General features: G+C 40.7%; 1 protein-coding gene across 1 annotated transcript in view; it reads right to left on the minus strand.

Annotated features, from left to right (window-relative positions):
- Positions 1-12975, minus strand: part of RBM26 (RNA binding motif protein 26) — a 106693-nt gene that overhangs the window by 67341 nt on the left and 26377 nt on the right. The window contains exons 4-6 of the mRNA XM_089680461.1: positions 12697-12782; positions 2423-2572; positions 1680-1891 (exon numbers count right to left, since the gene is read on the minus strand). Coding sequence (XP_089536587.1) covers positions 1680-1891; positions 2423-2572; positions 12697-12782 — 448 coding nt within the window. The remainder of the gene's footprint in view (positions 1-1679; positions 1892-2422; positions 2573-12696; positions 12783-12975) is intronic.

Genomic DNA, 12975 nt, shown 5'->3' on the forward strand with positions numbered 1-12975 from the left:
AGGTAAGTGCTGCAGGGACCCCCTGAGCAACGCCACATGGTAAGCCCGAGTGTAGCTCGGGATTACCGCTCTTGGTATAGAAATTTTACCCCGAGCTACACTCGGGAATACCGCCAGGGAAGTTAAGTCACTGCAGTCTGAATAAACAAAACATACTACTGTTGCTACCTCTTAAAGGACAACTTTCATGAAAAATGCCTTAAAGTAGTTGTAAATGCAATTTTCTTTTTAATCCATTCATGCCAAGCAGCATAGTCAACATTCCCCAATACCTGAAGAGTAACTTCATTCAAAGCATTCCTTCCACCCCCACTAACACTTTTTTTTTTTTTTATCTTTCTCCCCTTCTCACCCATTATCCAGGGTTGTCCTCAATGCACATATAGTACTCACTTGTTCATTGGATCCAGCACAGACCTGAACTGATCACTGCGCCTGGAGCTGCACAGCAATTGCAAAGAAAACATCCTAGCTGGCTACCATTTCAACTGTAAACACAAGATACTATAGAAAGAAGGTACGGCAAGGATCTTTTTCACTGGGATGATGCAGGTTTTGGAAAGAAATCTCTTAATGGTGAGAAAGTTATATATTTTAACAGATGGGCTCCCATCAAAGAATTGGGAGGGGTTTAATTCAAGAACTATAATAACGGTACAATTGTGCTTTAAATATTTATTAGGGCCCTTTGCATCAGTGTGAAAGGGTTCTTAAACTGCACAAAAGCACATCCGTGTTACTTTTTTTTTTTTTTTGTGTTCCCATTGACTTACAATGGAAGGTGCCTTTATCGTGCACTTTTGAAAAACTGCACCAAAGATGCAGCATAATGTGTTTTTCAAAGCGCAGAGCAGTTCATAGGATTTAGTGGGGAATAGTTCTCCCGCGCATTTGTTGCCCTGGAGAAGCACAATAAAAGCAAATATATCAAAATCCATCAAAATTATACCCTAGCAGTCAAGGCAGAGTGCAGGTTTGAATGTAGCAGCAAATTGCGAAATAACTGTTTCAATGTAAAGGGTAACCAAGCTCAAGAATAAAAATTTTATATATTGTTGCTTAACAGTCCTTACATGTGGTGGTTGCATTCATTTTTTTTTTTCAGTCTAAGAACACATTCGGCAAGTGCAGAAACTACCCGATGACCTTGCCAAAAAATGCAGTGTCCATGTCACTTTTTGTGAGCCCAACTATATTCTGTACAGTGCTCACTTCCCCTACCCCATGTAATGGAGATGACTAAGGGATTTCAATTGTAGCAGGATTACCAGGTGCAAATAAGTGGGGGAAAAAAAAAGCATTATCACAGCCACCACATCAAAAAACTGGCAAGCGCCAAAATATGACAATTTTGGTTTGGAGTTTAGATATGCTCTAAAATTGGTGGAATCCCTAATGTGTTACAGCACTAGGTTATTTGGATCCTGGAAAAATTGGCCCTTGTATATGAATGTGAGTTAGAGACCTTAGATTGTACGCCCCTTGAGGGTTAGGGACTGATGTGAATGTACAATATAAATGTAAAGCGCTGAGTAAATTGACAGCACTATATAAGTACCTGAAATAAAGCATTGCCTACATTCTTAAAAAAAAACCATTAAATTCGAAAAAATTATTATTCTGCTGAGCTTTCATAATGAGTGTCTGAAATTGATGTTCTAGGTTATAAAAGTGCCAACCTCTGCTCCTTGTCCTACTCCTTGTTCTGCTGCGGCTTCTATCTCTTTCTCGTGGTCGCTCTTTACTCCAGCTGCGACTTCGGCTTCGGCTGTAGCTGCGACTTCTACCTCTTCTTCTATTGTACCGGTCCCTATAGGAGTCTCGACGTGGCATATTCCGATCATACTCCCTTTTGCGAGAACGATCATCTTTTTTACGATCATCTCTACTCCTGAATGAACATTATAAAATACACATTTTTCTCTGACAAACTCCAAAAGTAATAAAGACATATTACCAGAAGAAGGTGCTGATTTCTATACTACATACACACACACGAGATAGCATGCATGCCACAATAACCCTTTACCATTTTGGGTGTACTGGGGAAGGGTGCCAACTCCTTAACAGGCTTGTACAACACTCCTGGACTCCATAGCAGTGATCGACCCCCCCCCCCCCACATCTCCAACATAGCCACTACAGACCTTACGTGACAATGTCTATGAACAGAGTTTTCATATTTTATTATGAGGAACCCATTTGAGTGTGCTTGACAGAGAGCGGATGTTACCTAACCTATGGTGTATTCTCTCAATATACTGACAGTTGGCAATAAAATAAACTATTGAGAGCTCACTGGCAATTTTTCAAATAGAATGCCAATTCAGCTTGAGCTCAAACCTTGCCTTAACCTGCCCAAATAAAAGTTTTAAAGAGCTACTCTTTGACTTTTTCAAAAGAACACAGGTTAAGTTTTTACCTTGTAGTTTTTGAATTCTGTACTTTGTTACCACCTAAACGAGATGATGTGGTGTCAACATCTTGTTTTGTCTCCTGTCCTCCAGTTCTAAAAGAGTTTTGAGTGGAGTTGTTCTCTCTGTCAGAATTACTTCGTCTTCGGTTGTTTTCTCTGCTCAGAAGTGACAAAGAAACAAAGATTTCAAAATTTAAAAATAAAGTCAGACACATTTACACGGACATGGGCAGCAGCAATATTAATGTGAAATCAGATTGACTCTAGTGAACAGATTAAAGTAGAACTAAAGGCAAAACAGGTTTTTACTTTAAATTGAGTAAGGGAGGAGGGAAAATTTCCTTCACTTCCAATCCCATAGCTAAAACAGGAAGCAAGAGGAAATCCCTGGTACTCACCAGGGTCAACAGAAGCAGTGCCCCCATTGGAAGATTTTTCCTCTATTCCTCTTCTGGTGACAACCCAAAATTTGGGATTTTCATTTACTTTTGTAGTGGATTGTGATAGACAGTCCACGTTTTATTAGATGATCAGTAAAATGACAATTTTATAGTCTTGCTACTTTCTGCTTCTTGCTCTTTAAAATTCCTTACTCTCTTAAGTAAACAATCAGATATAGGTTGACAGAACAATGATGATAATTAAGATGGCGCCTTCATCCGGAGTCTCACCCTAGGTGACTCATTAGGAGAAAAGTATCTTTTAATGTAAACAACCCCCATAAAAGGGAATGAGTCTTTTTGGGGAAAATGATTGGAAGATATCAACACGGATGGAAGAACACGCGGAAACCCAGTGGACTTTTCACCCAATCAATGTATATGCTTTGCCTGCATCATAAGCCCTATAAATGATACTGTTAGTTCCACAATAAAACAGAATTTTAGGAAGTTGGCAAATTGCAACAGTGTCAGTGTCTTGCTTCCACGTGCACGTAATTCTATATTAATTAGGCTCACTGGTAGATCACGGTAAATGGTCTGTAAATGACCGAGTCCAAAACACTTTCGCTATGTCTTCTGGGGGACAATTGAAGTGGTTTATAAGCAGTTGGCGGTCTCCCAAGAAATGCATAGCAGACCTTTTCAGATCTAATAGGTATTTTAAGGGAGACAAAAAAAAAAAAGTCCAATAAAAATTTGTACCAGACCTAATTTGAGTATGCAGCCTGGCTAGCCAAGAGTAGAAAAGCGAGGAGACACCCCCTTCCACCCCCCCCCCCTACCCCCACCCCCAGGCCACACACCTTCAACAAGGGGGGTGCCTAGCCAAGGGTAGCACCCAGAAAAGCACCTTGCCCCTATTCCCCACAACCCTTACCCTCAACCCTTAAATAATAAAGGGGCCCCAGGTAACAACACGTGAATAAGTAGCCCTACACATCAATGAAAAGAGAAAAAAAAAAAAAAAAAACACCCAAAAGTGTTAGACCTTTCAAAAATTTTTAATTCCCCAAAAAGTTCCCCGCTGTAAATCACAATGGCCAACACTGACTCAAGGGGAAATAAAAAACCCCGACAACCTGCTGCACACAACCAATTCCCAATGTTGACATTAGCCAAACAAAAGATCCAGAAGTTGTCACCGGCTATATAAAGGAACAAGACAGTGATAACAAAAATAGTTCATTCTAAACAAATATATTCTGGGGGGGAAAAAAAGTAACACGTGGGACTCTGAGATCTTTACTCTGTCAAGCAAGCAGCCTGCTATTTTGACTTGACAAGAGAACATAGCCAAGCACCTCATTTCTCCAAAATGGCATTAAGACAGGGCGATTTTCTCAAATCCTTTATTATTATATTATTTATATAATATGGGTGGCTGTGCCAGCCCTGACAGCTTTAGGCCACAGGTTGGGCACCTTACCAACAAGAAATAAAATTAGCAGGTTACCACCTAACAAAACCACTGGTTGCAAAAGAAAAAAACTCCTGAAAGAAAAAAAAAAAAAAAAAAACACTTAAATTCTCCTCCATATTGCTATTAACAGTGACGTCTATGAAAGCCTTTAGAAAGAGTAATGGCTACAGCTTACATTCACTTTAAACTGCAAGCCAAGCTATTCACTGGGATTCCAAGCCTGTCCAAGCATGCTGCCCAATACAAAAGATGTAATGGGACAATGGGCCAAGATCTTGAGCTAATCACCTTCCACAAATGAGAAATACAGTTGCAAGAAAAAGTATGTGAACCCCTTGGGATTACGTGGAGTTTTGCATGAATTGGGCATAAAATGTGCTCTGAACGTCATCTAAGTCACAATAGAAGAACACAGTCTGCTGAACATAATACTACACAAACATTAGATGTTGTCATGGTTTAATTGCACATAACATGTAAACATTCACAGTGCAGGGAGGAAAACGTATGTGAGGCCCTAGCTTAATTACTTCTCCCAGAGCTAATTGGAGCCAGGAGTGAGCCAACCTTGACTCCAATCAGTGTGATGATATTGGATGTGTTGCTGACAGCTGTCCTGCCCTTAAAAAACACACACCTGTTTTGGGTTTACTGGTTTCAAGAAGCACTGTCTGATGTGAACCATGCCTCGCAGAAAAGAACTCTCAGAAGACCTACGATCAAGAATTGTTGACTTGCATGAAGCTGGAAAGGGTTACAAAAGTATCTCCAAATGCCTTGATGTTCATGTGTCCACAGTAAGACAGACGGTCTACAAATGGAGAAAGTTTAGCACTGTTGCTACTCTCCCTAGGCATGGTCGTCCTGTAAAAATGACTGCAAGAGAACAGCGCAGAATGCTGCATGAGGTAAAGAAGAATCCCAGAGTGTCAGCTAAAGACCTACAGAAATCTCTGGCACATGCTAACATTTTTGTTGACACATCTACAATAAAGGAAAACATTAAACAAGAATGGAGTGCATGGGAGGACACCACGGAGGAAGCCATTGCTGTCCAAAAATAACATTGCAGCACGTTTGAAGTTTGCAAAAGAGCACCTGGATGTTCCACAGCACTACTGGCAAAATATACTGTGGACAGATGAAACCAAGATTGAGTTGTTTGGGAAGAACACACAACACGATGTGTGGAGAATAAAAAGGCACAGCACACCAACATCAAAACCTCATCCCCACTGTAAAACATGGCGGAGGGAGCATCATGGTTTGGGGCTGCTTTGCTGCCTCAGGGCCTGGACGGATTGTTGTCATTGATGGGAAAATGAATTCCAGAGTTTATCAAGACATTTTTGCAGGAAGAGCTTATCAGACGTGGTACCGGTGTGGGGGGGAGGAGCCTAAACATGGCGGCGTCGGAGAGCACGATGTGAGTGCTCTCCGATAACCCACGAGGAGACCACCACCACGAGAGCATTTTAATGCCCGAAGCCCTACCTGAGCGAGGAGGTCCCCAGGCGGAGAGGGTGCCGGCGTGCTGAGGGGAGAAGACGGCGAGTGCGGATGCTCCGGGCGGTGTTTGTATCGCGGAGACCTGGGATCAGCTGTCGGGTTGCCGGGGAGACGGAGCAGAGCGGCGTGACCACGCTGGCTAGCCACAAAGCCGCAAAGGAGCACTGGGAAGCAGAGGCGCCGGCCAGTTCCCTGACAAACGCCGGCTCCCTGACAGGAGAACAGAGACGCCGGCTGTAAATCTATAAAATCAGCAGCACAGGAGTGGAAGGCGACAGAGCACATAAACCTACAGAAGACCCTGCAGGAATCCCCCAGAGATATTGGCTGAATGCGGTGAGTGGACGGCTGGAGATCTGAGTCGACTCACTGGGTGAGGGAACAAGTGAAGGAGGGCGAGTCCATATGTATGATCCCACATGTAATTGTGTAACTGTGTTGAACTGTGGGAAGGACTGCTAACCAACAACAAAGAGAGAAGGGGGGATTCCCAGGGGATTGGAAAAGTGAAAACAGAATTGAAAAGGGAAAGAGAAATTACTAAGTGGCTACAGAAGAGATCTGGGAAAAGAAATAAGAAAATGAAGTGTTAAAGTGGCAGAGACTGTTTAATATTAATACCCCAATATACTGCCTAAAGCCTCCTGCTGTTTAAAGAGCTATACTAAGTGCAGAAGATATGAAGAATAAAAGCGCTAAAGGAAGTGGGCTTAAAGGGTCCCAGACGCGCTCAATTAAAAAATTTACTTCCCAGGGTAATGCGACTCCAGAAAGGGCCTATAGTGGAAATGAAAAGGGGGAAATGGAAACTACCTTGGAGAATAGCCCTAGATTGTCAATAGGCCTGGATAGTAGTAGCCAACAGTGGACAGAAAACTTAGCGAGGAAAGATCTTGAAAAAGATTTGCAAGTGCCGAACAAAAGAGAGATGACTGTAATGTTCAAGGACTTGGAAAAAACTATTAAGCAAGAAATGACAAATATACGTCAGGATCTAGGGCATCTGCTAAAGAGAACGGAAGAAATAGAGGGAAATATCAACAAACATACCCATATCATTTCAGATTTAGAAAAAAGGTCCGCTTTGATGAGGAATATGCAGAAACAACTGCAGTATAAAATAGAAGTACAGGAGAACAGGTCTAGGAGAAACAACTTGAGGATAAGAGGAATCCCTGATATCCTGAAAGGGGGAGAACTGCAAGAAAAAGTCTGTAAAATGTTAAACTATATTATGGATAGACCTGAAACAGAGGTAATTAAACTGGATGGAGTCTTTAGATCAGGAAAGCCCCAACAAGGTAATGGGAAGGAAAAATCAAGATATGTGATTGTTCAGCTGCAAAATTATGGAGATAAGCAAGAGATTTGGAGAAGGATTAAAGGAAGAACTTCTATTAATTATGGAGATATAAATATCCAGATTTTTGCGGATCTATCGTACGAGACTTTGTGGAGAAGAAGAGCTTTGAGACCCCTATTAGAGCAGATGAGAGCAAGAAATGCCCATTATAGATGGGGTAACCCAGAGTGTCTGATCGGATGGAAGAACGGTGTTACAGCATACATGAGATTTCCCGAGGACTTAAGAGACTTCTGTGACAGACTGGAATTGCAGAGAATGAGGATTAGTGGGTGGGAAACAGAGATTGAAATAGGCATTGGGGGAAAAGAAGTATGGCAGGAAGTAGGTAGGGGGGAGGTAATGAGGAGTTAGTTTAGATAGAGTTTTTTTTTTTTTCTCTCTTGTCCCCTAACTTTTTCCCCAAAGTGTACCGTTAAGGTTAAAAAATTTAAAGCAAGCGAGGGAATCGGTGGTGGTTGGAGGGTGGGTAAGTCGTACATGGGAGGAGTTCAACCCCAAGGTTTAAACAAAAAATCAAAGGTGGTATCTTCACCACAAATGATTGATAGGCAGGTAGAAGGCCTAAAAAGGGGTGGGGCGGGGGGGTGGCCTGGGAGGGAGGGGGGAGGGGATGGGATTTGGGTGGGAGGGAGGGAGGGAGGGGAGGAGGTATTGGGTTAATACTCTGCAGGACAGAAGGGATAAAGAGGAAGAGGCAATCTGGAAGAGAGATGGAGTTAATTGGGAATGATGGAAGAAATACAGTTTATAACTTATAATGTGAACGGGCTGAGTTCTCCAGGGAAGAGATTTAGGTTGTTTAATGAGTTACATCATAGGGCGACGTCAGTGGTATTTTTACAGGAGACGCATTTTGAGATAGAGGCAAACGTGAAATTGAAATCCAAACACTACCCAATATGGTACTATGCAGATTCTCCAATTAAAAGAGCAAAAGGGGTTGCAATAGGTCTGGCAAAGAATATGAGATTTGAGCTGGAGGATAGAAGAACCGACCCGGAGGGGAGGTTTTTATTCTTAAAAGGTAGACTTCAGGGGATTGAGTGCACTTTAGCCAATATATACTGCCCTAATAAAAACCCGGAGATGTATATGAAGGGCCTGTTGAAAAAATTAATGGAATTTAAAAAAGGGCGTTTGATAGTAGCTGGAGACCTAAATTTCTGTATGGACCCACAAAAGGATAATACCTCTTCTGTGCAAAGAGAGGGGAGTAGATCTCTGAGAGCTTTGAAAAAAGTGATGCATGAATATCAACTAGTGGACACCTGGAGAATAACGCATATGAAAGACAGAGACTATACTTTCTTCTCTAATGCACACGAGATATACTCGAGATTAGATTACATCTTAATAGACCACCAACTTATAGATCATCTGGTTAAAATTGACATAGAGACAAGGACGTTCTCGGATCATGCTCCGGTCGTAATGAAAATGGGATGGGGAAGAAGGTGGACTGGAGGATTAGGGTGGAGATTAAATGAGGCTCTTCTTCTGGATGAGGATGTAGTTCAGAAAATTGAGAAAAAGATTAAGGCATACTTTAAGGAGAACGAAACAGAGGAAGTATTGATAGCTACAGTCTGGGAAAGCCATAAGGTATTCATAAGAGGAATCCTGATTGCGACAGGAGCAAGGAAGAAAAAGGAAAGAAGAGAGAGGGTCAGTGGGCTATTAAAAGAAATATTGGACTTGGAGCAGATCCATAAGAAGAAAATAACAAAAGATACGAGACAGAAGTTATTGGATAAAAAAGATGAGCTAGAGAGGTTGATGGATGAGGAGAAGAGAAGAGTATACAACAGGGTTTTGAACGAGAGATATAGATGGGGAGACAGACCAGGAAGATATCTAATGAGAGCTTTGAATAAAAAGAAAAATAGGAACTATATAGAAAAGATAAAAAGTTCAAAGGGGCAGTTGGTCCATTCAAATAAAGAGATTATTAAAGTGTTTACGGAGTATTACAAAAAGTTATATAATATTAGCCCCCAAGGCCCCCTAAAAGAAGCTCAAGAGGGAATTAATGAAAAAAAGATGACATACTTAAAAAATGCGGGATTACCAAAACTAAGTGAAGCACAGCTGAACTCCCTAGACGCAGAAATTTCCCAGGAAGAAATTAAAATAGCATTAAAAAGCACAGGGGGAGGAAAAAGCCCAGGCCCGGATGGCTATACAGTTAAGTACTATAAGAAATTTAGTGAAGTACTGTTACCCAAGCTGGAGAAATATATGAATGCTCTGGGAGGTGAGATGGAAGTGAGGAGAGAATCCCTACAGGCCCATGTGGTACTTATTCACAAGGAGGGAAAGGATCCATCTCAGTGCTCCAGCTATAGACCTATCTCATTATTGAATACTGACACTAAACTGTATGCAAAGGTGTTAGCAAACAGGTTGAGGGATCTGATGCCTGAATGGATCCTTGGAGACCAGGTGGGCTTTGTACCGGGAAGAGAAGGTAGAGATAACGGCTTGAGAACCCTGATGCTTATTCAGAAAAGTAGAAAAGGGAAAGCCCCGGTGGTGCTCTTGTCAATTGATGCAGAGAAGGCATTTGATAGAGTGGACTGGGGCTTTATGATGGACAACTTAAAAGTGCTGGGGATAGGTGATAGAATGCGGGAATGGATAAGTAAATTATATAGAGAGCCTACTGCAATCATCACAGTAAATGGGGAGAGATCAGAACCCATTGGAATGTCTAATGGTACAAGACAAGGCTGCCCACTGTCCCCTCTGCTATATGTATTATCACTCGAACCCCTGTTGTCAATAAGAAATAGTGGATCGGTAAAGGGAATTCAGATAGAATCCATAGAACATAGAGTAGCGGCCTTTGCAGACGACTTATTGTTCTATGTGGGGAATCCCCAAATAACTCTCCCAAATATAATGAAGATTCTGAAGGAGTACGGTGAACTATCAAATTTAAAAATTAATCCATCGAAAACAGAGATCCTGAATATTAATATACCAAAGAGTGAAAAAGAAAAATTACAAAAAGAATTCCCCTTTACATGGAAAGAAAAAGAGATAAAATACTTAGGAATAAAACTCACTGCCTTGTCTAAGCATTTGTATAGATTAAACTATATCTCTTTGATAAATGAGATCAGGGAAGACTTAAAAAGACTAGAAGGAGGAAATCCATCTTGGATAGGACGTATAAACCTAGTCAAAATGGTAATTATGCCTAAAATACTGTATAGATTTCAAATGGTACCAATTAAAATTCCAGAAGCCTTCTTTAAGATAATGAAAAAAATGTTAACAAGATACATATGGAAGAATAAAAAACCTAGAATAGCATATGAAACATTGAGTAGGACTAAAGAGAAAGGGGGATTGGGTCTACCAGATGTCAAGAGATACTATAAAGCAGTGGTTTTAGCAAGAATATATGACTGGACATTTAACCATAAGGGGAAAAGTTGGGTAACAATTGAAAATGATCTTAGTGGCATTAGACTGAGTCAGATGATATGGGTTCCACCACAGTTCAGGGGAATTAAAGAAAGCACAAGTACCTACACTTTAAATGTTTTTAGGGTATGGGACAATTTACACAAAAATATGAAATGGGAATTTAACTCTATATTAATGCCTCTCACAAATACTGAGTACTTTCCCCCGGGAAAGAATAAGATATCAGGGAGATGGTTTAGAAAGGAGGACACCCAACTGAGAGATGTTTTGGTGGAGGGGGAATTGAGACCACTTAAAGATTTAATAGAGAAGAAGGGAGATATTTTTATTAGAATAGACGAGTGGAAATATCATCAATTGAAATGTTTTATTGGAAATCTACCGAAACCCCTGAGAATAAAACAGGAGTGGAATATGTTTGAAAGGTTGTTAGAGACACGTAGGGATGGGAAGCACGGTATTTCTAAAGTGTATAAAATACTCACAGAATTAAACACAAACACAAAGTTAATTTTTATCACAAAATGGGAAAGGGATATGGGAGTTGGGTTTGATGAAGATAGACAGAGAAAGATGTTTAGATTGATACACGATAATGTTAGTATGAGAGAGGTTGAGGTTAATTATAAGTGTGTCACACGATGGCACATTACACCAAGTGTAGAGCACAAGATGAATGGGGAAAATTTAAATATGTGTTGGAGAGGATGCGGAGAGATGGGCACGATGTTTCACATATGGTGGGAATGTCCGAAAATCCAGGTTTTTTGGAAGATAATAGTCAAATTGATTAAAGAAATAACTGAAATTGACATAGGGTTAGACCCAACAACGTGCCTCCTACACAATGTGGAAACATCTGTAAATAAATATAAAGATTCAGGTATTTGGTACTTCTTGAATGCGGCGAAAGGGTCGATACCCAAGTTTTGGCGGAAAGCTGAGGTACCGAAGGAGGAAGACTGGATCAATAGAGTAAACCAGATAGGTAGAATGGAAAGATCATACCATATGCAGGAAGATAAGATGAGAGTTTATTTTAGGAGATGGGAAAAGTGGGAAAGAGCAGGATTGAAAGAGAAATATAGGAAAATATGAACTAGGATGTTAGCAAAGAAATTAACAAGCCTCAGGAGATTAGAATGGGTTAGAGTCTGCAGAGGGGGAGGAGGGGGGATGAGGGGTGGGAAGGGGGGGTAGTGGGATGGGAAAGAAAAGAGTTTTTAGTAAGGGAAAAGTAGAAAAGTAGAAATGTTATAAATGTTTATTTGTATGAGAATTATTTCCCTTTCTGGGTTTTTGTATTAACATGAAAAATTTAATAAATGACTAAATTAAAAAAAAAAAAAAAAAAAAAAAAAAAAAAAAAAAGACATTTTGCAGGAAAACATACGACCATCTGTCCGCCAACTGAAGCTCCGCAGAGGATGGGTGATGCAACAGGACAATGACCCAAAGCATACAAGTAATTCAACAAAACAATGGCTGCAACAGCACAGAATACGCCTTCTGGAGTGGCCCAGTCAGAGTCCTGACCTCAACCCGATTGAAATGCTGTGGCATGACCTTAAGAAAGCGATTCACACCAGACATCCCAAGAATATTGCTACACTGAAACAGTTTTGTGAAGAGGAGTGGTCCAAAATTACTCCAGATCGTTGTGCAGGTCTGATCTGCAACTACAGGAAACGTTTGGTTGAGGTTATTGCTGCCAAAGGAGGGTCAACCAGTTATTAAGTCCAAAGGTTCACATACTTTTTCCTCCCTGCACTGTGAATGTTTACATGTTATGTGCAATTAAACCATGGCAACATCTAATGTTTGTGTAGTATTATGTTCAGCAGACTGTGTTCTTCTATTGTTGTGACTTTGATGATGTTCAGAGCACATTTTATGCCCAATTCATGCAAAACTCCACGTAATCCCAAGGGGTTCACATACTTTTTTCTTGCAACTGTAACTAAATGCATGTTTGGACACAGACAAAAACACAGAACTATTTAAACATATTCCACTTTTTATTGTTAGATCCCAGTAGCAATGAAGCTTAATTTTTTTGAAACATGATCTTTAAGACAGTGGCTATTTATTTTATGGTTCAAGTTACCTGGTTTCTCTGTGACGAGTACTCGAAGGCTGGGGACTATGATTAGTTCTTCTTGTGCCTCTTCTCTCCCTTTCTTCATCTCTAGTCTAAAAGGAATTACAATGGGAGATTATCATCAGAGTCAAAAATACACAAATGCATGGAAAAGCAGATGTATTTGTCTGCACCTTATTCAAACAAGTTCTTATGTACAAGTGCAAATTTCTAAGTTGGGCAACCCATCACAAAATACCTGACTCTACGGATCTGATTTCAGGAGTTAGGACTTGTGTTGCTGGC

The sequence above is a fragment of the Staurois parvus genome, unplaced genomic scaffold (genome assembly GCF_062004578.1).
Source record: "Staurois parvus isolate SC_StPar_1 unplaced genomic scaffold, SC_StPar_1.0 ptg000243l, whole genome shotgun sequence".
NCBI lineage: Eukaryota > Metazoa > Chordata > Amphibia > Anura > Ranidae > Staurois > Staurois parvus.